The sequence below is a fragment of the Acomys russatus genome, chromosome 17 (assembly GCF_903995435.1).
Source record: "Acomys russatus chromosome 17, mAcoRus1.1, whole genome shotgun sequence".
Classification (NCBI taxonomy): Eukaryota; Metazoa; Chordata; class Mammalia; order Rodentia; family Muridae; genus Acomys; species Acomys russatus.
This window is the reverse complement of record NC_067153.1, coordinates 29,084,168-29,109,686: the sequence shown is the minus strand read 5'-3', so window position 1 is coordinate 29,109,686 and position 25,519 is coordinate 29,084,168. Positions and strand designations below refer to the sequence as shown.

Here is a 25,519-nt window from a genome sequence, read left to right as displayed (position 1 = left end):
ACTCCAGGAATGCAGTGTTTAAACTCAATGCAAACTAAGCCAGCTTGAGGTCTAAGCAACAGTCAACCCAATTCCCTCTGCTCATGGGGAGGTTTCTACTGACCTGCACATCCAAGTGTTTAGTGTAGAGATAATTTTCAATAAACTGTTGTCACTTGAAAAGAAGCAGTCTGGACAATGTATGGTCTATTTGGGATCCTGAGAAAATAAACAACCAAGGGAATGTCTCCGGCTTGTCTTGGCAGCCATTTCTGGAATGCACTTCCAGAGAACTTCGTTTTTTTCTCTGTAGCAGAGGGTTTTACTTAAAAAATAATGCTTATTTCCCATGTCTTGGAGACCCTCTTTTGAAGAGCCACAGTCATGAATAGCTTTAGAGTCTTGCTTCGAAGCAGCCAATGTATCCTGCTGCTGCTCTTTCTCCTGCAGTTTCAGAGTCTGGGTCTGGATATGGACAGTAGATCAGCTGCAGAAGTCTGTGCCACACACACAATTTCACCAGGACCTAAAGGTGAGGAAGAAGCCTTAGCTTTTACATCAGATGTAGCATCTCTTTCCTCACCTCAAATCCTTCCTAGATGCTATGTAACTTCTCTCCCTTCCTCCCTAGTGTCCTCTGACTTCCTATTTTGGAAATCAGTAGAAATTAGTTACTGTAGGCTTCCTTTGGTGGTGGGTAAGAGAAGGGGAGGGGGGATAGTTGGAACCCTGGGATACGAGTCTGATGGCAACCACTGAGGACAGTGAGACACTCTTCTGTCGCATCTAGAGGGAGATGAGGATTCACAGCCACCTTGATTGGACCACTTTCCTTTATCCTAGCACTGTGGTCCTTCCTCCCTTTCCTCACTCACATTGATTCTAGGAAAAAGTTTATCTAGGAGGTCAAAAAATAAGGTTTTTTTTTCCCAAAGTATCTATTTTGTAGTTAGTGGGCTCCTAAGTTCCAGTGAGCAAGATTATTTTTTTTTTAATTAAGGATCAACTGTAGTATATAAATGAATATTTTTTTTTACTTGAAAATGGAGTCTCTAAGGTCAAATGCCTTCAGCTGTAGAATGTTAGAATATTGCTTCTTCCTCCACCCTTCACCCAAGTAGAAGCCAAGGTCTAAGGTCCGAATATGCTTCCAGCACTGGTTGTTGTTGGGTTTTCTTGCTTTTTAAATAAGTGTGTTTCTGTTTTCAGCTTGTGTTCTGAAAGTGGCCACTGCACTGCAGTCTGGTTCTCGCCAATTAGTTATTCAGGCTGTGCTCCTGAGGCGATTGGGTAGAAGGATTGTAGCTGCTTAAAATCCCAAGTAGAAAAAAAAAATTTAAAAAAAGAAAGAAAGAAAGAAAGAAAGAAAGAAAGAAAGAAAGAAAGGAAAGAACCGTGGCTCAATTCTTGTCAGTTATCTAAATTTGTATTGCTTAAAGTGCATTTTTCTTAACCAGTGAATTAATTTTCTCCTAAGATTGCAATGCAACTCCTAACCTTTGATACCATAAAATAAATGCAGGAAGTTACAGGGAGACCTTGGGGCTTCCAATAACTTCTTGGGTGAATAAATTTATAATGTGAGGACAAGTGTTCAGAAAGAAAAGTTTTGGTTAGAAATAGTATTTACTTAAATCCATTACTGGATTTTTCACAGAATACAAGGAAACTGTGTTTCCCCTGTGGTGTCATGAAGACTGGATATTGAAGGCTTCCTCAACTGGGCAGCTGAGAGAGTTTAGATGAGTTTTTTGTTTGTTTGTTTGTTTTCGGTTTTTTGTTTTGAAGAAAAGCTTCACTGTTCACAAAAGAATAAGAATGCACAAGAAGCTCTTAATTAAATACCCTAAATATACCACATTCCCATCCAACAACTATGTGTCTTGCAAGTCAACTATCATACATTGACTATATATTGTCAGGTCCTGTTTTAGGCACAGCAGTACACTAAGTAATATATTAGTGTCATGAGCAATAGAGAGATGCACTGTTTTGCATAGGCTTTCTGAGATGGTATTGAATTGAGGCTCAGGCATGATTCCATAAGAGCAGATGAGGACAGAATTCATAAAGACAAAAGCAAGGCTGCAGAAAGAGCTTGAGAAAAGCACTCATTAACTCCTGCTTTTCAAAGGCTGCATGCAATAGGCATTAAAATCTTAATCTTTTGCAAAATCAGTCAGGTACCACAGCATTCAGGAGGTTGAAGCAGGGGGAATTGCAAGTTCAGGGTGACTCTTGTCTACCTGCAGACATTGAATTAGTTTAAGAAAAAAATTAAAATTTTTATAAGAAAAAGAAAAACAAACAAGACGCTTCTCTAACAAAATTAAAGCACTTTATTTCACTTTATCACTTCAATTTATATAGTTATACAAATAGCCAAAACATTAAAGATGTAACATTTATATAGTTCCTGATTGTTTCATGGTTCTTCTTGCTGTAGGTAATCTATTGTATATATGTGTATAATATAATATGTGTATAATATAAATGTACATGTACACATCACAAAAAAGAAAAAAAAAAAAAAAAAGAAAGCCAGTATCACCCATGAGTCTTTTTTTTTTTTTTTTTTTTTTTTTTTTTCATTTCTACACCTAGTGCAAAGGTAGAGTCTACTTATTAGAGATTCAAGTATAGTTTCAAAGCATGATAGCTTAGCTCTCTCTCCCAGGGAGAACTGTGGGCAGATCTTAAGCCATCCATGGTGGAAGGAAGGAGACCTGAGCGGGCCTTGAAGGAGGAGCTGAAAGGGTGGTGCTTTGGAACACTGTGTTCCAAAACTTCACATCTTATAGGTGATGATACGGTTTCCTGTTCTGGAGCATGCGGTCTTTGCACCACAGCAAGCTTTCTAAGTTCCTTTCTTAGTAAAGAGAGTCCATGATTCTGGAAGGTACCTAGTACTTGCCCAGTTCTAAGCACCAGGTCACATGATTTGGGTTTGAAGGTAACATAAGGAACCTATGTTTGTCCTCGTCTTTACAACAACCTAAGCTTATTTGCTGCTGCTCCCTTTCCTCCTCCAGGCACCATATTAGAAGTGGAGGTACCTGGGACCTTCTTTCAAATGTAAATTACATCTCATTTTTTGCGTAACTACAATAGCTCCTCCCCAACTCCAAGGAAGGCCTGCCTTAATACTAAACTCCTCACAAAGGGGTCGGGGTGGGGAAGCCGTGATGGACAAGTAGACATTTTAAAGGGCCAAATTATAGGGGTTTTTTTCTTCAGAATCTTTTCTCCTTACAGTCAAACCAGTGCATGCCTTCCTCCGTGGCTAATCATCTCATTTCCGTGTTTACCAGCACAGCAGTACTGTGCTCAGAAATGTCCAGATTCTTGGAGAAACAAACAATTAAAGGAACTTAACTCTAAATTGGTTTCGGAGAATGGAAACTAAGTAAATTATTTATACTTGCAGATGAAACAGCAATAATACTACCCAGTTATAGAATATGCCGTTCAATAGACTGACATGCTTTTCAGCGTCGTTGACGAAGACCATCCTGCCGGAGGAAAGGCACACGATTCTATTTGATCTAAGCAGGCTCTAGCTTCTCAATGGGAAAACTGGGCCTTTATCATACATATACCTTATTTTTAAGATAAAATAATTACCATAAACTAATCTTGTGCAGATATCAATCATTAATGCATATTAAACATATGTGGCTTCTCTTTCTTTTGTCTGCCTCTCAAGGGCACTGAGTAACAATTTTTGTGTTAAGCATTCTATTTACCAAAACTTCTTTTATGAAAGTCCCCATTATATTTCTTTCTATACCTGAAATGTTTATTTTATGCTGCTTGGCAGGAAATGGTCTTCTTTGATCTTTTCTTTTTTTTTTTCCCTACCATGGCAGTTTCTTTTAACAACTTATGTGAAATTCTGACCTCTGGTGGTTTTAGTTGAGAACAGCATGGATGAAAAAGAAAAAAGAAAAAAGAAAAAAATGTAAAGACTTTTAAATTTGTAAGGTGGGTTTGGAGGCTGCTTGTCGAACTGCAAGTAAATTTTCAATACGTTATTTTGTTTAATTTTCACAGCATCTATATCTAGTATCAATATCCTAAGGATACACAGAAGGAAATGATCATTAGAAAGGCCAAGAGGAGTTCCCAAATTCAATCAGAGCTACAGTTAGTTCTGCTTGAACTTGACCTTTGCCCTCTTGTCCAGGTCTAGTCATTCCATGCCATACGCTAATTTGCATTAGTCATATATTACTCTTAAAATACTGTCACTGATTGCCTTCTTGTGATAATAACTGGTCCTTCGTTATCTCTGGACACTGAGTTCAAATTATCTTAGCTTATTTGTTGTATTAGTCACTAAACTATGTGAAAATGATGCCTATGTACTCATTAATAACAACACTGGTGTTTCATTTATTTGGAAGCAAGCATTATTTTACTGTAGTAACACATGTTAAATAGAGTATTGCCATTTGCAGCACTTTAATTATCTCCATAAAATTTACAAAAGATATATAATTTCCATTGGCCATATAAAGAAACTGAGGTTCACAGTTGCTGTGTCACTAGTCCAGTGCCGCCAAACTGGAAAGGACAGGTTGGACTTGGCTTCAAGACAGCTCCACTTGTAATCTCTGTTCCAGTCCAGTCTGCTGAATGCTCTAGCGAGGCATGTTGAGTGTGACATAGTGTTGCATGGGGGCAGAAATTAGCTGCTGTGGGTTTTACTTAAAGCTGTCCTTGGTCCCTGAAGAACTCATGCACAAAGAAATTAGAGCAAACACCTGAGCACAAACTGTATGTTTGCCACAGTACTTTTTTTTTCCTAAGAGAAGCCATGCTGTGAGGGAAGACAGGTGGAGATCACCCCTACCGGGAGGAATAAGCACTTTCTCAGTAAATCCATTAACCATAGAAAAGGAACATATATGTGGTCATATTGTTTATTATTTGACATGGCTCTATATGGCAGAATCAAGACGATTTTGGTTATTTCTCAAAAAAAAAAAAAAAATCTCAACCTCCAGTAAGAGGAAGGCTTCCTGTGACTTCCTCATTTACAAGGCTAGATACGACCAGGAGGATTTCAACCTCTCGTTTTCCAAATCTAAACGCTTATCACTTGTAACTTTCAACAGTCATTTGGTTTGATCCCAGTTTTGTGAATCTGAGGTCCAGTGAGGCACAGTAATGTCTTGCCAGGCTCACCTGCACTGGTGGCCCAGGTAGTTAGTTACAAGTAGACCTGAGAGCCTTGACTTGCTTCATCCCATCTGTTTCATTATCCATGTCCTCACTGTATTTGCATGGTTTCTTCAAGTTAACAAGTTAGCATTAGAAAAACAGATCTGTGAGTTCTGTGTATGACATGGCCTAGGATCCCTTTGGTTGGGTCAGCTCTGCATAGTAAGCTGCCAGTTCTTAGCAAGTGACTTTCGTAGAGCACTTAAGCAAGTACCTTGGCTTCTTTAACATTTATGTTCCACTCTGCGTGTGTTTGGAACCATTTTTTCCCTCTCTTTTCCTTGAGTTGATGCCAAGAAAACATTTTGAAGCTAGGTTAGGAGAGGGAGTAGATTTTCCTAATCCATAAAACTGTAAAGATGAGTCACGAGTAGTGAATGGTAGTGATTTTTAAAATTATTTGACTCACTTTAATAAAGGCATAACTTTTTCTGTACATCTCCCCAATTCTCTTATGTAACTATTTCACTGTGTACAAATAACACACACACACACACACACACACACACATATATATATATATATATATATATATAATTTGATCTCTGTATTTTACTTAGCTATGCTACCTTAAACCTTTGGTATCCCCAACTTTAAAAGGGATAAAAAGTTACCCTAGATATTAAATGCTTATTTTAAAACTAAACCGAATCTAGCATGTAGCCTAGCTATCATTATTTCTTCTGTCTCCTATTGCTCTTACTGGTCACTATAAACTTGCTTTCTCTTTACTTCCATTTAAAAAATTATAGGCTTATCAAATTAGCTCTCCAAATACAACTCTACCTGTGAAAACTCATTACTCTCTGCCCCCTTTTAAAACTTCATATTAGCTGCTAGTTCCACCTAAAACTCACTTTTAGTGTTGTGTGGCACATAAACCCCAGACCCCACTTGGATTTCATTCACTTGTATTTCCTTCTTTCTGTGGTTCTCTAACTGGACTTATCACCCTTTTATTACTAATGTGGAAATAATAGTGGGCTTGTAATGGGGATTAAATGAACTTCAGGAAACACTTAATCAAAGCCTGGGTTTTCTCATCTGTAACATGGGAAAAAGAATGTTCTAACTACTTCATGTTGTCCTGGTAACAAAGAATGAATTGAGCCACATGAAAGAGTGTGATATTTGGCACTGCCTCAGGGACTCTGTAAATGTGACCAAATACAATGTTTAGCAAAAGCCAAAGGAGAATGAGACTGGTACTTACATTTTTGTTCCTTTTTCTCTTCTTCAAAAAACCTATTGTCTATCCTGGGCAGCATGTCTCATTGTCACTGTTGTGAGGTCAGACAACAACTTACCTATCTCTTACTTTTCTCAATTTATCCCATAAGCCCTAACTTGTATAACCTAGTAACTCTCTTCAAATGCTTTCATCAACCCTCACAGCTCATACCATTTCATCCTAATGAGTCTGCTTGTTTTTATGCATCAATTATTTGATCTTCAATCTATTGTTTCATAAAAGTCTTATAAATTCTATTTTATAGCTATCTCTGTTCTTTTAGAGATGGATTGTAAATGAGTGCAGTCAAATTCTGGACTGCAGATATTCAAGTGATATGGCATCTAAGTAATTTCATATTTTGTGTTATTTACTGTGATTGTGCTTGATTTGAGAACCCCATAAGCATCATTTTAGGCCTCTTGTGCCCACTTGACAATACTTGTATCTTTTTAGCAAATTATATGCACATCATCTCAGAGTTTACAAAAAGGCTCATCCATTATTTCATTTTTGGCTCTGCTGACAAAGAGATCGCTTGCCCTGTTTTAAAGAGAAGAAAGTTCGGGCACACTGTTCTTGTTTATGGCTCCACTGAACCACCATGGGCAAGTGTTCTGAAGAGACATAAAACCTGGCTTAGTCTCCTCCCTTAACACAGTGACCTGCTTCTCTCACAAAATCATCACTGATACCCTGGACCATGGATCTATTAACTGAATCATGTCCCATCAGAAGAACTAGCCCTGTCTTAATAAGAAAGAGTAACAGAAAGCTGATACCTATTTTTTATTTTTTTTTTTGATGAGGTGACACGTACTACACGTTGCCCTCAAGATCTCCTAAATTCATTTCTTTGTTGTGAGCTGAAGTGCTGGCATAGTAGGAAACAGTTTTTGATAAAGTGAAACAATACTTCTTTTTTTTTTTTTAAAGTTTCTCTATTATTTATTTACTTATTTTTATTAATTTATTTGCTTTACAACCAGTCATAGCCCCTTCCCTCCTGTCCTCCTAGCCTCACCCTCCCTTCTTCTTCCCCCAATTCCTCCCACCCTCCCCCTCAGAAAACGGAAGGCCTCCACTCACCCACCCCAGCTCATCAAGTCTTGTTGGGACTGAGCTCCTTCTTTTTCCCTGTGGTCTGGCAAGGCAGTCCTGGCAGAAGGAAGTGATTAAAAAACAGGCAGCAGACTCCATGTCAGAGACAACCCCTTTCCCCTTACGAGAGGACCCATATGAAGGCTGAGCTGCCCAACAGCTACATCTGTGCAGGGGTCTGTTTTGTTGGCTCTGTTGATCTTCTTGTGGAGCTCCTGTCACCTCTAGGTCCTTTCATCCTTCCCCTCACTTTTCTACAAGATTCCCTACACTTCACCCAATGTTTGACTGTGAGTCTGAGAGTCTGGTGAAACAATATTTTTAATAGAGGTGTTTTGCCTCTCCCACAATGAACCAGTACCTGGGGAAAATAACACCATTCAGAGACAAAAACTGAAACGAAGTCATCTTTATGTCATTGGACCATGTTCTGAGTCACCAAATAACAAGGCAATAAAGACAGGAGACTCATATGTCTTTGCTAAATTGAGATGGGATGAGGTAGGCATAGGAATATGTGGGATGCCAAACTGAAAGTCCCTTCAGGAAACAGATCTCTGGAAGTATTAATTCATCTTTGTCATCTTGTTACTAAGTTCACTCCTCAAGGAGCAATGCAGACACTCAATCAGGGATCATGCGGCAAAGCCAATACTGAACACATGGACCAGTTCACTGTCAGGATACTAGGAAAGTCAGAACACAGTGGACACAATCTGTTCTCCTACATTGCAGCATACTTAAGATGACATTCTCTTTTCCAAATTAAGATGAGCATCCATTGTAGCTTGCTTACTGAAGATTTAAAAGCTAACATCCAGAAACAAGCAAACAAATATCATATTTGTCTTTCTGGGTTTGAATTATCTCACTCAGAAAGATTGTTTCTAGTTTCATCCATTTAACTATACATTTCATGATTTTGTTTCTTTTATCATGTGAATAATAGTCCATTGTATGAAAGTACCACACGTTTCTTTATCTAGTCTTCTGTTAAAGGACATGTAGGTTGTTTCTAATATCTGGCAATTATAAATAGAACAACAGTGTTGAGCAAGAGTCTCTGCAATAGGATGCCACATCTTTCTTTTCTAAGTGCCCAAGAGTGGTATGGCTAGATCTTGAAGTATATTGATTCCTATCTTTTTAAGAAACTGCCACATGGATTTCCATAGAGGCTATACAAGTTTACACTCCCATCAGCAATGGATGTGTATCCTCTTTGTTTCACATTCTCACCTGCATGACTTGTCATTAGTTCTATTAATATTTGCCATTTTGACTGGGGTAAGGTAAATTCTCAAAACAGCTTTGCTTTGCATTTCTCTAATGACTAACATTTGTTTCTTTAAGTGAATATTTCTTTAAGTGTTTTTCAGCCACTCAAGCTTTTGAGAATTTTGTTTACATTTGTACCCAATTTTAAAATTGCATTACTTGCATTTTTGATATCTAGTTATTTTATTATTTTTTTATATTAGTCTTCTATAGTATGTAGAGTTGATCAAAATCTTTTCCCATTCTGCACACTGCCACTTGGAATAATGGTGCCTTACAGAAGCTTTTCAGTTTCATGAAGTCCCATTTATTAAGTGTTCATCTTAGTGCCTGAGCTATTGTTGTCCTGTTTAGAAAGTCTTCTCTTGTAATAATGAGTTCATGGCTATTTCCCACTTTTTATCCTGTTAGGTTCAGTGTATCTGGTGTTACAATGAGGTCTTTGATCCATTTTGAGTTAAATTTTGTACAGAGTGATGAGTGTGAATCTACTTGGATTATTCTTCATGCAGCCATCTTGTTTGACCGGCATCATTTCTTGAAAATGCTGTTTTCCACTGTTTATTTTGGCTTCTTTATCAAAAATCAGACATCCGTAGATGTGTGGATATATGCCCACATCTTCAATTCAATTCTAGTGGTCAACATGTCTGTTTTTATGCTAATACCATGTGGTTTTTATTATTATAGCTCTGCACTACAACTTGAAATATGTAACTGTGAATCTTCTAGCAGTTCTTTTATTGCTCAGGATTGATTTAGCTATCTTGGGCTTATTTGGTTTTGTTTTTGCTTTTCCATATAAAGTTGAGAAATATCTTTTCAAACTTTGTGAAGAATTGAGCTTGAATTTTGATGGGGACTACATTGGCTCTGTAGATATAGGTAGAATGCTTATTTTTACTATGTTAATTCTACCAATCCATGAGCATGGAAGGGAGGTCTTTTTTTTTCATTCATTAATTAATTAATTTACTTTAAATCCTGGTAGGAAGTCCCATACCTTCTCTTCCCTCCCCTCATCTCCTCCCAGCCCCTCCTTCTTCTCAGAAAAGGGGAGACCTCTCATGGATATCAAGCTGGCTTGGCATATCAAGTAGGACTGGGAGGATCTTATATTGAGACTAGACAAGGCTGTCCAGTTAGGACAAAGGGATCCAAAGACAGGCAACAGAGTCAGGGACAGCCCCTGCTCCTGCTGTTAGAGGTCCTACATGACACCAAGTTGTCCATATGTTCTATATGTGTGAGGACCCTAGAGCCATCCCATGGATGCTCTCTGGTTCATGATTCAGCCTCTGTGAGCCACTATGGGTCCAGGTTACTTGATTTTGTAGGTTTTCTTGTGATTTCCTTGACCTCTCTGCCTTTTTCAGTCCTTCCTCCTCCTCTTCCATTAGATTCCACAAGCTCCACCTAATGTTTGGCTATGGGTCTCTGCATCTATTTTCATCAATTGTTAGGAGAAGCCACTCGGATGCTATACCTGTCAAGTATGAGAGATCTTTCCATCTTCTGATATCTTCTTCAATTTCTTTCTCTGATGTCTTAATGTGTTTATCACACAAGTTTTTCACTTGCTTGATTAGAGTTACCACAGGATTTTTTTCGGGGGGCACATTGTGAAAGGAATTGTTTCCCTGATTTCTTGTTTAATCTGTTTGTAAGAGCTACTAGTTTTTGTGCATTATTTTTTTTATCCACCTACTTTGATGAAAGTGTTTTTCAGCTCTAGAAATTCCCTGGTGGAATTTTTAGCTTCACTCACATATACTACATCATCTGCAAATGATACTCTGACTTCTTCCTTTCTAATTTGCATATGCTTGTTTTCCTTCAGTTGTCTTATTGCTCTAGCCAAGACTTTAAGTGCTATATTGAATAAGTATAGAGAAAGTGGACAATTTTGCATTATTCCTAATTTTAGTGGTATTGTTTTGACTTTCTCTACATTATAGTTGATGCTGATTGTGAACTTCCTGTAAACTGCCTGTATTATGTTGGGGTATGTTTCTTGTATCCATGGTCTCTCTGGGACTTTTATCATGAAGAGATTTTGAATTTGTCAAAGGCTTTTCTGCATCTAATGAAATGATCGTATGGTTTTTGTCTTTCCTTTGTTTATGTGATGAATTACATCTATCTATTTACATTTGTTGAGCCATCTCTGCATCCTTGGGATGAAGCCTACTTGACTATAGTGGATGATCACCTTGATGTGTTCTTGGATTCAATTGGGAATTTTTGCATCTATTCTCACACAGGAAATTGATAATTCTGTAATTCTCTTTTTTGGTTGGATTTTATGTGGATTTGGTAAAAGGGCAACTGTGGCCTCATAAAACAAACTGAGCAAAATTTCTTCTGTTTCTGTTTTGTGGAATAATGTAAGGAATGTTGGCATTAACTCTTCCTTGAAACTCTGGTATATTCTGCACTAAGCTCATCTGACCCATGATTTTTATTATTTTGGGTTTTTTTTTTTTTTTTTTGGTATTGTTTTGTTTTTTCTTTGAAGATTTTAAAAGGATGCTTCTATTTCACTAGGGAGTATAGGTCTGTTTCAATTGCTTATCTGATCTTGATATAACTTTGGTAAGTGGTTTGTATTGATAAAATCATCCTTTCTTTTTTTAGATTTTACAATTTAGTGGATAACAGTTATTAAAGGACATAAAATGCCCTATGGTTCTCTGGATTTCATCCGTGTTCATTATTATGTCCTCTTTCCATTTCTAATTTTGTGAATATTCTCTCTGCACCTTTTATTTACTCTTATTGATTTTCTCAGAGAGCCAACTCTTGGTTTCACTAGTTCTCTGTAATTTTTTGTTGTTGTTTGCTTGCTTGCTTCCTTGCTTGCTTGGAAGGATTTTTTTTTCTTCTTACCATCTACTCATTTTGGCTGTGATTTCTTCTTTTTGCTCCATAGCTATCAGGTGTGCTGTCAAGTTACCAGTATAAGATCTCTCTGATATTTTTATGTAGGCACTTAGGGCAGTAAACTTGCAGATCCTCTTAGCCTTTATTGTGTCCCATAAGCTTGGGTATGTTGTGACTCATTTTTATTCAATTCTAGGAAGTGTTTAATTTCTTTCTTAATTTCTGTCTTGACCCATTTTTTTTTCATTGAATAGAGAGTTGTTTAGTTTCCATGAGTTTGTAAGCCTTCTGCTGCTTCTGTTGTTGTTGATGTCCAGTTTTATTCCATGGTGGTCACATAGGATGCAGAGTGTTATTTTAACATTCTTGTATTGTTGAGACTTGCTTTGTGTATATGATCAGTTTTGGAGAAAGTTCCATGAAGTGCTGAGAAGAAGGTGTTTTGTGTCTGGGTGAAATGTTCTGTAAATATCTATTGGTTCCATTTGGTTCATAAGATCAATTAGCTCCAGAATTTCTCTGTTTAGTTTTTGTCTGAATGGCTGGTCTATTGGTAAGAGTAGTGTATTGAAGTCTCCCACTAGCAGTGTGTGAGGGTCAATATATGATTTAAGCCACACAAGTGTTGTTATGGGTTTCCCTTGTCTTTCATGCATAGACATTAAGAGTTGAAACAGCCTCTTGGTAGAGTTTTCCTTTGATAAGTATGTAGCGTCTTTCCCTATCTCTTCTGGCTAGTGTTGGTTTGAAGCATATTTTGTCAGATATTAATACGATTACACCCGCTTGCTTCTTTTGTAGATTTGTTTGGAGTAACTTTTCCATCCTTTTACTCTGAAGTGGTATCTATACTTGATTTAAAGATGTCTTTCTTTGCTGCAGTAGAAAGATGGATTTTGATTTTTACATCTATTCTATCACTCTGTCTTTTTATTGAGGAACCAAGTCCACTAATATTAAGAGATATCAATGGACAGTGTTTGTTGATTTTTCTTATTTTGTTGTTGTTGTTGTTTGTGGTGATGGTGTGGGTGGGTGGGTGGATGGGTGTTTCCTCTCTTTTGAATTGATAGTCTGGGTTTACCTATTGCCTGTGTTTCTTGGGTACGATTAACTACTTTTGGTTAGTGGTTTCTTTCTATACACCATCTATGGGGGCAGGATTTGTATATAGATACTGTTTAAATTTGGTCTTTATGATGGAATGTCTTATTTTCTCCACCTATTGTGATTGAGAGCTTTGCTGTGTAGAGTAGTTTGAGCTCATATCTGTGGTCTCTTAGAGACTGTAGAACACCTGTCTAGGACCTTCTGCCTTTTAGAGTCTATATTGAGAAATCTGATGTTATTCTAAGTCCATTTTATATGTTACTTGGTCTTTTTTCTTTGCATCTTTTAATGTTCTTTCTTTGTTCTGTGCATTTATTGTTTTGATTATTAAGTGGCAAGGGAACTTTCTTGTGTCCCAGTCATTTGGTGTTCTGTATGCTTCTTGTACTTTGGTAATCTAAGCCTGCAGATAGGCATCTCATTCTTTAAGTTAGGGAAATTTTCTTCAGTGATTTTGTTGAAAATATTTTCTGTGCCTTTAACCCCGGTTTCTTCTCCATCCTTTATACCTATTATTCTTGAATTTTGTCTTCTCATTGTTTCAGATTGACTCAATGTTTTGTGCCAGAATTTTGTGTTGTTTAAATTTGACATTTTCTCTGAGGTATCCATTTCTTCTACTGTCTCCTCAGTGCCTGGGATTCTCTCTTCCATTTCTTATATTCTGTTTGTGAGGCTTGCCTCTGAGGTTCAGGTTTGAATTCCTAAATTTTTCATTTCCAAATTTCCTGAAGTTTTGGTTTTCTTTGTTAATTAGATGTTTTGCTTTCAAGTCGTGAAATATTTTATTCATTTCCTCTTTTAGAACCTTTATCTTATTTTGTTTGTATTTTCATAGATCTCTACAAGAGGTTTTATTATTTTCTCTACCATATTCAAAGGGGTATTTTGACGTCATTATCTTGTGCTTCAGCTATGCTGCAATACTCAGAGTCCACTGTGATGGAGTTGCTGGACTCTACTGAAAACATGTTGTCCTGGGTATCATTGTGATTTTATGCTGGCATGTAGGCATCTGGGTTTTGGAAGATTGTAATTCAAGATGCTAATATCTGTTCTTAGATTTGGTCTGTGGTGATTTTTCTTCCTTGGTTTCTCTTGCCCTCTCTGGTTCTTAGGAGAGATGGGTGGCTGCATATTGCCTGGAAGAAATTTTTTCTGGGATCTTGATAAATGTGGCCATTGGGGGTTCCAGGTAAAATGTGTGTCTAGGTATTAATAGTTCAAGTTAAGGAATGAGAATGGGCTGAGGAGGTCTGGAGTGTCTACAGGAAGGAGGACCACTGGGTGTCCCACCAGGATCTGCGTAGTCCTGAGGAAACGAAGGCATAATAACAGATCTCTCTGCTATGGAGCTGGAGATGAGATTAGAGGGTTGGACATGGAGGAATAGAAGTAGAGGTGAAGATATGCAGCAATCCTACCTGCTTCTCTGGATGCAATGGCCTGGGGGTTTCCAGATTTCATGCCTGTTGGAGGCGGGGAGTGGGATACAGCAAGGAATGGGGCAAAGCAAGTTTGGAGGGAAGATCTGTGAGCTCCACTGGAGAAGCAGGCAGAGAGAAGGGGAGGCCATAGCAAGTGGTCTGCTGCAGATCTGGGGATGAGGCTGAAGGATTATATTTGGGGGACTCAAGAGGAGGGGAAATATGCAGTTAGCCTACCTCCTTCCCTGCCTGGAATGGCCTGGGAATTCCTGCTGGGGTCGGGGACTTAAACTCCAGCAATGAGTCGAGAAGTTAGGAAGGGAAGAACCGTGTTATCCACTGACTGTAGATCTAAATTCATCCTCTCATTGTATTCCCCAATGTCCTTTTGCTTTACTTCTAGGAATATAGGAAGATACTTGAGCGTAGGATGAGGAGTGGTGTTTAGAAGGGTGATCAACTATACTGAACTCAACAACGATGTCTCATAGACATGTGAGACAGGGTCCTAACTCCAGATTCATTGATCTTTACAAAGGTTCACTTGTTAGACATCATTAAAAGACTATTTAAGAGATTCTCCATGAAAGTCTTAGGTGTAGATTGGCTTTACTTAAGATGCTGTTCAATTCCTTTGAGTCCAACACAGAACTTGGTAGCTAACTAGGCAGAAATGCAACAACTATTTGTTTAATGAATGAGTAAGTAACATTGAGGCTGTAAATTAGTGACACTTGATATCCAAGTGTTACACACAAAAAAGTCTAGTCAAATTAAATAATGGACATTAATATACAGTTAAATAAGAATGTATTACTTAAATAATGTGTCAAGGCAGCAATTAGAAAGTAATAACAAGGAAAAAAGTGGTGAATTATGAAGGATACAATGTTATCAACAACTTTGAATAATGTAATAATTAACTTAAGATAATTTATAACAAGGATTTACAAAGAAAGGGAACAAGTATGGACCTTTTTACAGTATTTTTGGCATATTTTTCAAGTTGTGAGAGCATTTCAAGGTAAAGCTGAATAAAGAAAAGCTAACGGTCCTTCTTTTTCTGCTACATTCTATTTCTGAGTCCATTTCTCTCTCTGAGATTTTCTGTATATTTATTCTATTATTTTCCTTCTTTTACATAGTACCACGGTATACTCCCTAGTAGTCATGATACACATACTAGAATTCAGGTCACTCTCTCTAACCTCATTTTTGTTATCAGCATAAAACTATATTGAGTTTTAACACAATTGTAATTATTGCAATACAATGTTTATCATTTTTTGTTTCAACCTATCTCATAATGATGCATTTTTGAGTGTTTACGGTCCTGGTTTTTTAATCTACACATTCTTATATGTGTATTTAATTGTGTTTTTTTAAGTGCCTTGAGGTAAACTAGGGTATTGTATTTTTCTATTTTAATTTATTTTCCTTTTTCAATACTAGGGACTGAACCTAATATATTACTCATGCTAGGCAAGAACTCTATTATTTAACTATATTCTCAGCTCCTTTTTACTTTAGATTATTATTATTATTATTATTATTATTATTATTATTATTATTACTATTATTATTATTTCACATTTATTTATGTACTTATTTATGTATGTATCCATGCCATGTGTAGAAATAAAAGGACAACTTCCAGAAGTCAGTAGCCCCTCTCCTTTCACATTACAAGTTCAGGGAATGGAACCCAGAGCCTCAAGTTTGGCAGCAGGTGCTTTTACTCAATGAGCCAACCTGCTGGCTTATCTTTTTACCTGGTCTCATTATTTTGCTCAGGCTGAGCTTTAGCTCTCTATGTAGCCTACTCTGACTTTAAACTTGTAATCTTTCTCTTTTAGCCTCCAGAACATTTGGGAATTTAGGCCTATTGTTTTACTGTACTTTAATCTTACTTTCAGATTATTTTCTAGATGCATTTCCATTGTCAAGAATCATGAATGAGAAACTTCAACTCTCTTTGCCTATATATTCTTTGGATATGGTACAAAATATAGCTGTTTATATAGGAATATATAACTTATGATATTATATGTGATATATAATATATAGTGTGTGGTTATATGCATATATACACATACATATGTTATCAAGTATTTGTAATTTAAACCTTTGTAATCTTTTTAAATCATTCACTGCCTTTCTGCAAAGGAATTTTCCTAAGTTATTTGTATATTATGACAATTATTTATTTATTATGTCAAGTATTCACTCTTCATTTTGCCATTTGTTTGTTTATAAACTTTGAAAATTTATATATATACTAACTCTAAACTGTCATCAGGCCATTATGCCTGGTCTATTTTTTATGACTTTTGGTTTCTTCTTTATGTGGACACATTTTTAAAAAAAACGAAGACATATGTGCCATTCATTCAGCGGTGCCAAGAGTAGAGAGGCGTTTTGATGGTCAGGAAACAAATAACTTTGGCAAGAGAAAACTATTCAAATCAAGACTATAAAACAAGTTGGGAAAGTGCCCTTGATCACAGTCTAAAAGGCCAAATACTAGATTAAGTGTGGTCTTGTCCTACTTACAGAACTGCTAGAACATTTTGAATGAGGGAGTAACAAGGAAGACGTGACCTTTACGATTCATTTGCAAGCCTGTTTAATAAAGCAAAATGTAGATTCACGTAAACCAGTATTCCAAGTGTTTGCTGAACAGAAATTACTTCAATTATGTTTTATGCATCAATTAATTAAGCATCATGGAGACCATTTAGCAATCACTTATAATGGACACAAATTGGAGCATGAAGACGGAATGGGTAAGACAGAGATAAAAAGAACGAGATGGCGGGGGCGGGGGGAGGTGGAAAATGAGAAAAGGTAAGAATCAAGATTGGCCTCAGGAAGTATAAATTATCAAAACTGGCTTGACGGTTGAGCCTGAGAAAATTGAAACATGGTGGAAATAAATTAGACAAAAATAAAAACACTGCAGGGCAGCAGCAAGAGTAGTATTTTGTGTATTTTCCTTGGCTGCCTTGTTGCTTTATAAGCTGTTACCGCAGACTGAGTCCAATCCATTAATCAGTCAGTATTGAGAATGACATTTCAATCAATCAGAAATTCATTTGACGGTACAGCCATTAAGCTCACATTTATCCATCTTGTCTTTTGGGATGTTACTCCTCTTATTTCAAGAACGTTTATTGGGCAGGCACCTATTGCAGCTTGGAGTTGGCACCAAGTGCTAGGAATGCAAGGAAGACAACATGTCATTTCAGATAGATACAATCCTGGATGACACCTTACAGTAGGAAGCTACGAAGTGCTAGACGAATACCCTTCAGGGAGCATCATTAGTTCTCTCTGCTAAAGCGCAGTACGCCTGATCGAGGTACGCCTGTACATAGAAGATGTTTGACCTGGGCCTGTTAGCAATGTATCATGCAATAGAATATAGAAATTCACATGAACTTTTATTGGTGAGAACATTTTAACACACTTTTACCTTAAATATACCGACAAAATTGCATGCTAGCTCATTTTTCCACACCTGTCTTGGATTTAAATCTACTTTGTTAAATCCCCTTCGAGATTCTACTTTTTCCTATGAAAGGCAAGGAAGAGCTGAGGTGTAGGCAGATGCAGGCAGGTGGCTCTTCGTTGCTCCTGTAACAGATTCTTTTAGCAGCTGTTACAGTAATTCTGGGCTTCCGGACGCTGTGCTCTTGCCATGAAGTATGTTGTTGTCTTAATCATTACTTAGTAATTATAATATCGGTTGTATTAGTGAGTGGAAGAAACTAACACAAGCCAAAACAGCAAGCAGAGGCAAAAATGTCAATTTGCAGACTTTGCTGTTAGGAAAGAGTAGAACCATGTTAGATCCACACGCTTGAGCAACTTGTTCTGAGCTCACACCTGTTGCCTTGGCTTTGGTCTCCTCTGTCATTACTGTACTTTCTTGTGCCATTAGGAGATATTCAGATTCCTGTCTAAAACCCCTAAAGAAAGATTGATTCTTCTCTAGTTTTTGGGCGTTCTAATGGAAATCCTTAAAGTTAGACTCATGGTTTCTTAGTTGGTCACATGCCAATTTATTGGATCCATTACTGTCCATACCATCTCAGAATGACTGTGGATTCCTACAGAACATTGTGAAGCTGTTACCAGCGTCCCAAGAAAAACTACCAAGAGACTAAAATCAATGGATGCCTACTCACTATATACACAGTATTTATAAATAGAGCACATTTGATTCAAGGGTCCCACTATGAATTTTGTCACCCATAATCTCATATAATTTTCAAGTCGTTCCAGAAGAAAGGCATTTGCAATGAAAATCTCTGAAGAAAGGAAGTTAACTGTTTAGTATAAGATTTAATTTACGTTTAAATAATGGATGAAATAATTTGACAAGTTATTTATTAAAATTATAATAATTCAATTATTTATTAAATACAATAATTGAATGAACTGGAAGTATACATTATTTAGCATGTGATTAAATAGCTATTATTTGAGAAGTTCGGGGTTTGAGCCTATCTGTATATGTACTTATAGTGTATGTGTACTTATATTCAAAATATACATAAATGTGTACTTATGCATATATGTATTTGAATGAGTATCCCAGCACTTAATAAACATGTGCTTCCCAAGGCTGGAGCCATTGACAAATTATATCATCCCTTTAAATAGATGTACTTGTTTATTTGTACATAGAAAATTAAAATTGGTTAAGTATGCTATGCTGCCGAATGTCAAGCATCTGCAATGGATCCTCTCTCCAATCGTAGACGAGCACAAAGCCGAGGCAGGAAGTGATCCCACAACAAGTTGCTCAAGCACGTGGATCTACCATGGCTCCATTCTTTCCTGACATTTTTTAGAGCGCATCAATATTTTGAATTCATTATTATCCACGCTGAGACTGTTGTTTTTCATGAATTGGTAGTACAGAGTCTCTCTCTTTTTTTAAAAAAAAAAAAAAACGTTGCTATCTATCCTGTCAGATTCTCCCTGGAACAGCCTTCATACTTAAGGATAAGAGCTCCAGTTAATTAAGGTGTAGTTGGTTCTTTTTCAGCATAGGCCTAGAAGAATTGATATTTTTGGAACACTTTAACTGTGCTAGGAGAACTCTTCATGGATGGCTCCACATGAGTGGAACCATGTACTTGTGCACACTCACTACAACAATGCAATTCAAAGTTCAATGAGAATCTTGGGAAAATCTCCCCGAGGACTCCCACCCCACAGTCAAGGAAATCCTGGTTCTGATTCTGGTCAGCACAGTGTTGTTTGTTGTTACTCAGTAGCCAAGGTTTGGCTTCCCCCGCCCCCTGTTATCCACAGGAGCTGCTATGCAGAGATATGGACAACAGACCTGTAACCCCTGCAGGGCAGCCTTCCTTTTTGTCTCTTGATGCTCTCTTTCTATGATTTTCTAAAAAACAAATGTGAAGAAAACTTCCTCTCGGTGAGAGAGCTGTGATGAAACGTCACCATGGTCCCATAATCTCCACAGAGCACATCTACTACTCCCTCTGGAGGCCAGCAAACCCCACTTCCTGGTTTCAATGGGGAACTTTATGTTACACATTACCTTCTTCTGTTGACTCCTGTTAACTGAGTGATTGGTGCCACTGTTGAAGTACATGACCTTTTAGACAGTTGAGGGGCACAGTCCAGGAAGGACAACCATCCCTCAGCACTGCATTTGGCAATAAATACGAAGCATTTGGTTGCATTCTTCCTCTCCTGCCAATTTCCATCTCAAACCTCTTCAAGTTATTCACAGAGTTGTATGTTGTAGATGGATGAAATTGTGCTCAGTATGAGGGAGTCTTGCATAGGTAAATATGCTAGTAATTTCAAATTACCAAGAAAGGGCTGGGGAGACTTTGGGAAGCTAAGTAGCACACAGAAAATGAAAAAGTCTGAATATTAGTCAACTTTCCAGAATGGTAACAGAGTGCCTGAGATAACTGACATGTGAGGAGGAGGTTTACTTTGATGCGTAGCTTTAGAGCAAATCCATTACCTATAGGTCACAAGCAGTAGCAAATACGACAATGAAAGAGTCCATGGAAGAGCTAACTTCTTGGTTTATGGACAAGAAACAAAAGAAGAGGGGCTGGCTAGAGTTCTAAATCTCATGCGAAGGGATATTCCCAATGACCAAAGAACTTCATACACGGCCCACCTGCTAAAGGGTTCACCACTTCCCAAGTCTTTAAGACATGACTGCAGCAGATCACTCTCCATCCAAACTGTAGCAGCTGGTAAGTGATCTGACGGAAACTTGAGCTTGTCATGTGTAATAGGTCCTCTGGACTTCATTAGTTTATACCCAACCTTCCCAGGACCACTGCTTTATATAAATGACCAGTAGGAATTTGTCTCCCTCAAGTCCCCTTTGGTCTGTTAGTAGCTCTTTCAGCAAAAAAATAAAAAAATAAAAAAAATAAAATGCCATCATTGTTCATGATTTGTTTTCAAAGAACTCAGGTTCACTCCTGCGATTTTTTTTGCCTTCTCTTTCCAACTGTTCATTTCTCCTTCTTACTTCAGTAGCTACTTCAGTAGCTCAGGATATAAGCTTGGGATAAATGAAAACACAGAATTCTATGACGTGGAGCTTATCAAGTCCTTGTATAAAAAATAATACTGTTGACATAGTAACATGCTTACATGGGAGGCTATTTCTTTTTTGTTTATTTGTTTGATTTTCGAAGCAGGCTTCTCTGTGTAGACCTGGCTTTCCTGGACTCACTCTGTAGACCAGGCTGGCCTTGAACTCATGGAGATCTGCCTGCTTCTGCCTCCCTGGGTGCTGGAACTACAGGAGTGTGCCACAGAGACTGGATGTCTATTTATATCCTTTAGATATTTGTTGGCATGTTTATGCATGATATGTTGTCACGTCTGTAACTGGAATTTTTTTAATCAGCAAAAGATAGTTAAAGCAGTAACATCAAGCTAGTGGTTGTAACTTAGGACTGGAGTATGTGTCTTTCAGCTTTCTGCGTGTGAACATTTTCATAGTGAAAAGTAAAAGACCATCTAGTCAAGTAAGAATGTCATGAAGGCTACAGGGTAGGGGTTGCGGTGGTGAAGTAGGGACAATCACTTTTTAATTCCTTATTAAAATATAAACTGTGGATCACACCAAACGAGTAGATAAATACTCTTCAGCCATTGGATGACACACCATTCATTTGAAACTGTCCTATGGGGTAGGTGGGATTTTCCCCCATTTGACAGATAAGAAAACCCCAGTGAGGTGAGATGAGAATTTTCAACAATTCAGTGCAGCCTCTCCACCTTATGGCAAGCTGTGCAGAAGAGACTAAGTTGCAACGACTTGGGCCAGACAGGGAGGCACATGAGGGAATGGTGAACAGATGAACACGAGCAAGGCAAACAATTGCAGGTGCTAAGAAGGCCCACGTATTTCAGCAAAGTGCCTGGAGAAGGAACAGTGTAGGTCCACTATAATATCCTTCCTGCCGGGGGGCATCTCAGGAGTAACCTGGCCTTCTACTGAAAGCTTTCAAACAGGAGATGGAACCAGCAAGTTTGGACACAAAATGCAAGGAGGGATGAGGAGTTTTTTGTTTTTTGTTTTTTGTTTTTTTTTAAATCAAGAGAAAGACTGCTGTCAACTTCTCTCCTGTCTCTAAGATTACTTTGACAACAGATACGACACAATTTCCAGTGGTTTTATTTAGCATTTCCAAAATGAATGTAATGCTGTTTTTACATACTTACTCCATTTGAATTCGTGGTACAGACTTGGGTTCGGCTATTTAATTTCAAGTAAATCCTGCCCAAGAAAATGCGGTCAGCTGGATGCTTTGGTGGAATCCTGTTGGAGAGATTATTATAGACTGCTAATGGCCTGGATAGACCCAAGTGAATGATTTTTTTGGAAACTTGAAATTAGTCCATTGTAGCTTAGCTTTTCCTCTTTTTAAGAGAAATGTAAGTGGCTATTTTTTAAATGAAGTAATCTCATGGAAATATTTCCAAGAGACAGAAAGACAATCCTGAGACATGGTACTTCTTTCCAGTGCTTGGCTTCATGTCTCCCATCTGTTTTCATTAAGGGAGTGCTCTCAAAGGTTAAATAACCAGGACCCAAGTGGAAGGTAAAGATGCAAGCTTTTTTCTTTTGTTTTTGTTTTTACTTCAGCTCTAGCTAGCAGTCATGTAGGTCACAAAAACCATAGTCCCATTTCTTTCCTCCACGTTCTTTCACCAGGAGCCACCAGGGAGCAGCAGATCACTAAGCCATGCATCTTGCATCCTCCAGTGCCATGCTTGTTTGGAAATGGTTGGGAAATAAATGAAGTCACGGGGAGGAGAGGAAGCATGAGAAATAATAACGGTGCTGATATTCACATCCACATGGCTGAAGGATCTTGCTCTTTACTGAGCAGGAAGTGTCTCTTTAGACCCATGCAGGTCCAGATCCCAGAAATGAGAGAATAAGAATCCATTCAAAATCATTCCACTTGCACAGAATATGAGCTTTGAAGAAAGACACTCAAAATTTGAATCCCAGGTTTGCCATTACACGTTGCTGCAGCCATGTAGAGGTTGTATCATCTCTGCTTGACCTCATCCCCTCATCTGTAAAATGTCGCTGAGAATAGCATCCTTCTGAGTGGTTGTAATGGGGACCAAATGATAGAGTGCATGACAGGTAGTGTGGACACTTTGGCAGTGTGGACACTTTGGCTCGTAATAGTCAATAACACTATCATAACATTCATAAAGTGTCTCATGGGTCATACAACGTATAGCCAATTCCATCACATTTCAAGCATCAGCCATGCTAAATTATTTATGTGTAAGCAAAAATTGTTTAGAATGGCTCACAGCAGACTGAATGTAAGTTCTAAGCAGAAATGAGCTGACACATTGAATACAAAGAGGTACTTTTAACAAAAAAGGTAATCAGAAGAATTTAGCTCAGCCTGGTAATAGTAGGAAAGACTAATTTTTTACCTAATATCACTTTAGGTGAAAAATGAGGTAAGAAAGGAAGAAATGGAAAAAACCTTAACGGACACACACACACACACACACACACACACACACACACACACACACACACACACACATTATTTTTCCATTCTACCACTGAGTGAAACAATACTCAGAAAGATAAAGGGGCTCCCAGGATGCAGAATCCCTCAGGTCTCAATGAATCTACCTCAGGTGTACATTCTGTATGACTTAAGTCATGGAAATACTAACATGGTACCTGCTATGTTTCTTCATTAGAAGGTAATAGCAATTGTAATCTTTTCTTGGTAACTTCCCTTTTCTCTCTGAAAACCTTGACAAAAGGCCAAGTTTCCTACAATCAGCCATCTGCTAGGAGTCATGGAAGCATATGATGAAAGTGCCAAATTGACATTGAGAGGGCAGAAACAGACATGGGAGAATTCTGACTGAGACACTCAGAAGTTCTGTGATAATTTGGAAGGACCTTACCCATACAGGATCTTGGTGAGGGGTTTTGTTTTGTTTTTACTTAAGAAATAGATCAAGAATAGTTTCTGCCTCCTGGAATTACCACAATTCCATGTCAAAATCCTTAGCTCAAGTGCACAGCACATAGTAATCTTGCTAAATAAACACCCATGACCCTGGAAAATAGCACCCAGTTCAAACTCTACTCCTCTCGTCTGATGCAGAAATCATCAAAGCCTATTGTGTAAAAGCCAGTTTCAGAAAGATCCTGCAGACAGACAATCTTTTAAAATAGCCAGATGCTTGGATAATCTCACAACCTGGAACCTGATTTTCCCATCATTCTTCATGCTTTCACTGTCCCGAGATTGCCTTGGTGATAATGAAGGTATCGAGTCACAACATGATATGTGTTGTGTTCTTTGTTTCCACAGCACAATCACATTCTTACCTTGTTGATTCTAAAACAACGGGGCAAGTTGGGGAGGCCAGGTAATATCTCACCACGGTAGTGAAAAAGAAACACAGAATACAGGAGAGAGTAACAGTAGTCACCTTCATTACACACAAGTCGTGCCCTCATCTTCTGTGTTTATTAATCCATGGGAACTTCTTAGGAGCCCACTCAAGCATGCATTGTCATTTTAACTTTTAGAAAAGTGGGTATCAGAAAATCAGATCATCTGCTGTTGTTTCTCCAAATAGGTAAGGGGAGGAGGGGAGCTAGGACTCAAGTCTGGACCTGTGTTCCTCCAAAACCAGTAAGCTCTATCAGCAACTTATCAAAGGATCACTCAGACTATCAGTCACTACCACCGCATTACAATCTATGTCTTCCAACTTATAATTCAAAACACCCTTCAGCAAGTTATTCATTCAATCAGATTGATTTGTTCAAGGTGTTAATGCTACACTCTTCTATGAGGAAGACAGCCACTATCACAGACAACTACTGTCAGCTGTTTGCTACTCCTACACTCCTATTCTTAGCTCCCCAGCCCATGCCTCAAATTGTGGGGTCCCTCTAAAGCTGATAGAGGAAAAACAAAAGGAGAACATATACTGCAACTCTCTTCTCTTTTTGCTTTTAATTTAGTAATCAGTAATTTGACAGTTTGATAGATGTAGAGATTACCTGATTGCTGCCCCCAATGCTCTAACATCTCTTAACTCCTTCGCACCCCTACCTCTCTCTCTCTCTCCTCTTCCTCACAAATCTACTTCTCACATCTATGTCTATTTCTTGTGTTCTGTTACCCACTGTGTCGAACCAACTCTGTGACCATGAGTTGGGAACTATCAGAATCTTGTGGCCTCAACAGTAGGTTCACAGGTGAAAATAATGATCCTTTCCTGATTCTTAGCATTTGCCAATAGCCCACAGTTCAATAATAAAGGACAGAGATCCATGAGCCCCTCTCCCATCCATGACATACGGAAGACAGTCAGTCTCCTGTGGGCCCAGTGCAGGTAGCCACAGTTGCTGTGATGCTTGCAATGGGTGTTCTTTCTTTTCAGCTGTCCGATCCTTGTAGCCTGGGTACAGTGTCATATCCAAGCTGCAATGGCATTTTGAACATGGTTTCCTTCCCCTGGGAAGAATGAGCATAGTCCTTATTTGAGATGATCTACTGTCTCTCATTTTGTTTTAAAAGGAGATGATGGTGAAAAAGGAGACACGGGAGAAGAAGGCAAGGATGGCAAGGTGGGACGCAGGGGACCGAAAGGTAGGCTTATCCTGTCCGAAATGACCACTTTAATGTGCAAATGTTCTCTCCCTCTCCTGGACCTTGTCTTGGAAAATGAGCCGTTTCACAACGCTCTCTGC

The 25,519-nt window shown here is 38.2% G+C and overlaps 1 protein-coding gene across 1 annotated transcript in view; it reads left to right on the top strand.

Annotated features, from left to right (window-relative positions):
* The first annotated feature begins 283 nt into the window (after window positions 1–283).
* Colec10 (collectin subfamily member 10) overlaps window positions 284–25,519 on the top strand; it is a 42,141-nt gene continuing 16,905 nt past the window's right edge. Inside the window, exons 1-2 of the mRNA XM_051159683.1 lie at window positions 284–511; window positions 25,347–25,418. Coding sequence (XP_051015640.1) covers window positions 364–511; window positions 25,347–25,418 — 220 coding nt within the window. The 5' untranslated portion in view covers window positions 284–363. The remainder of the gene's footprint in view (window positions 512–25,346; window positions 25,419–25,519) is intronic.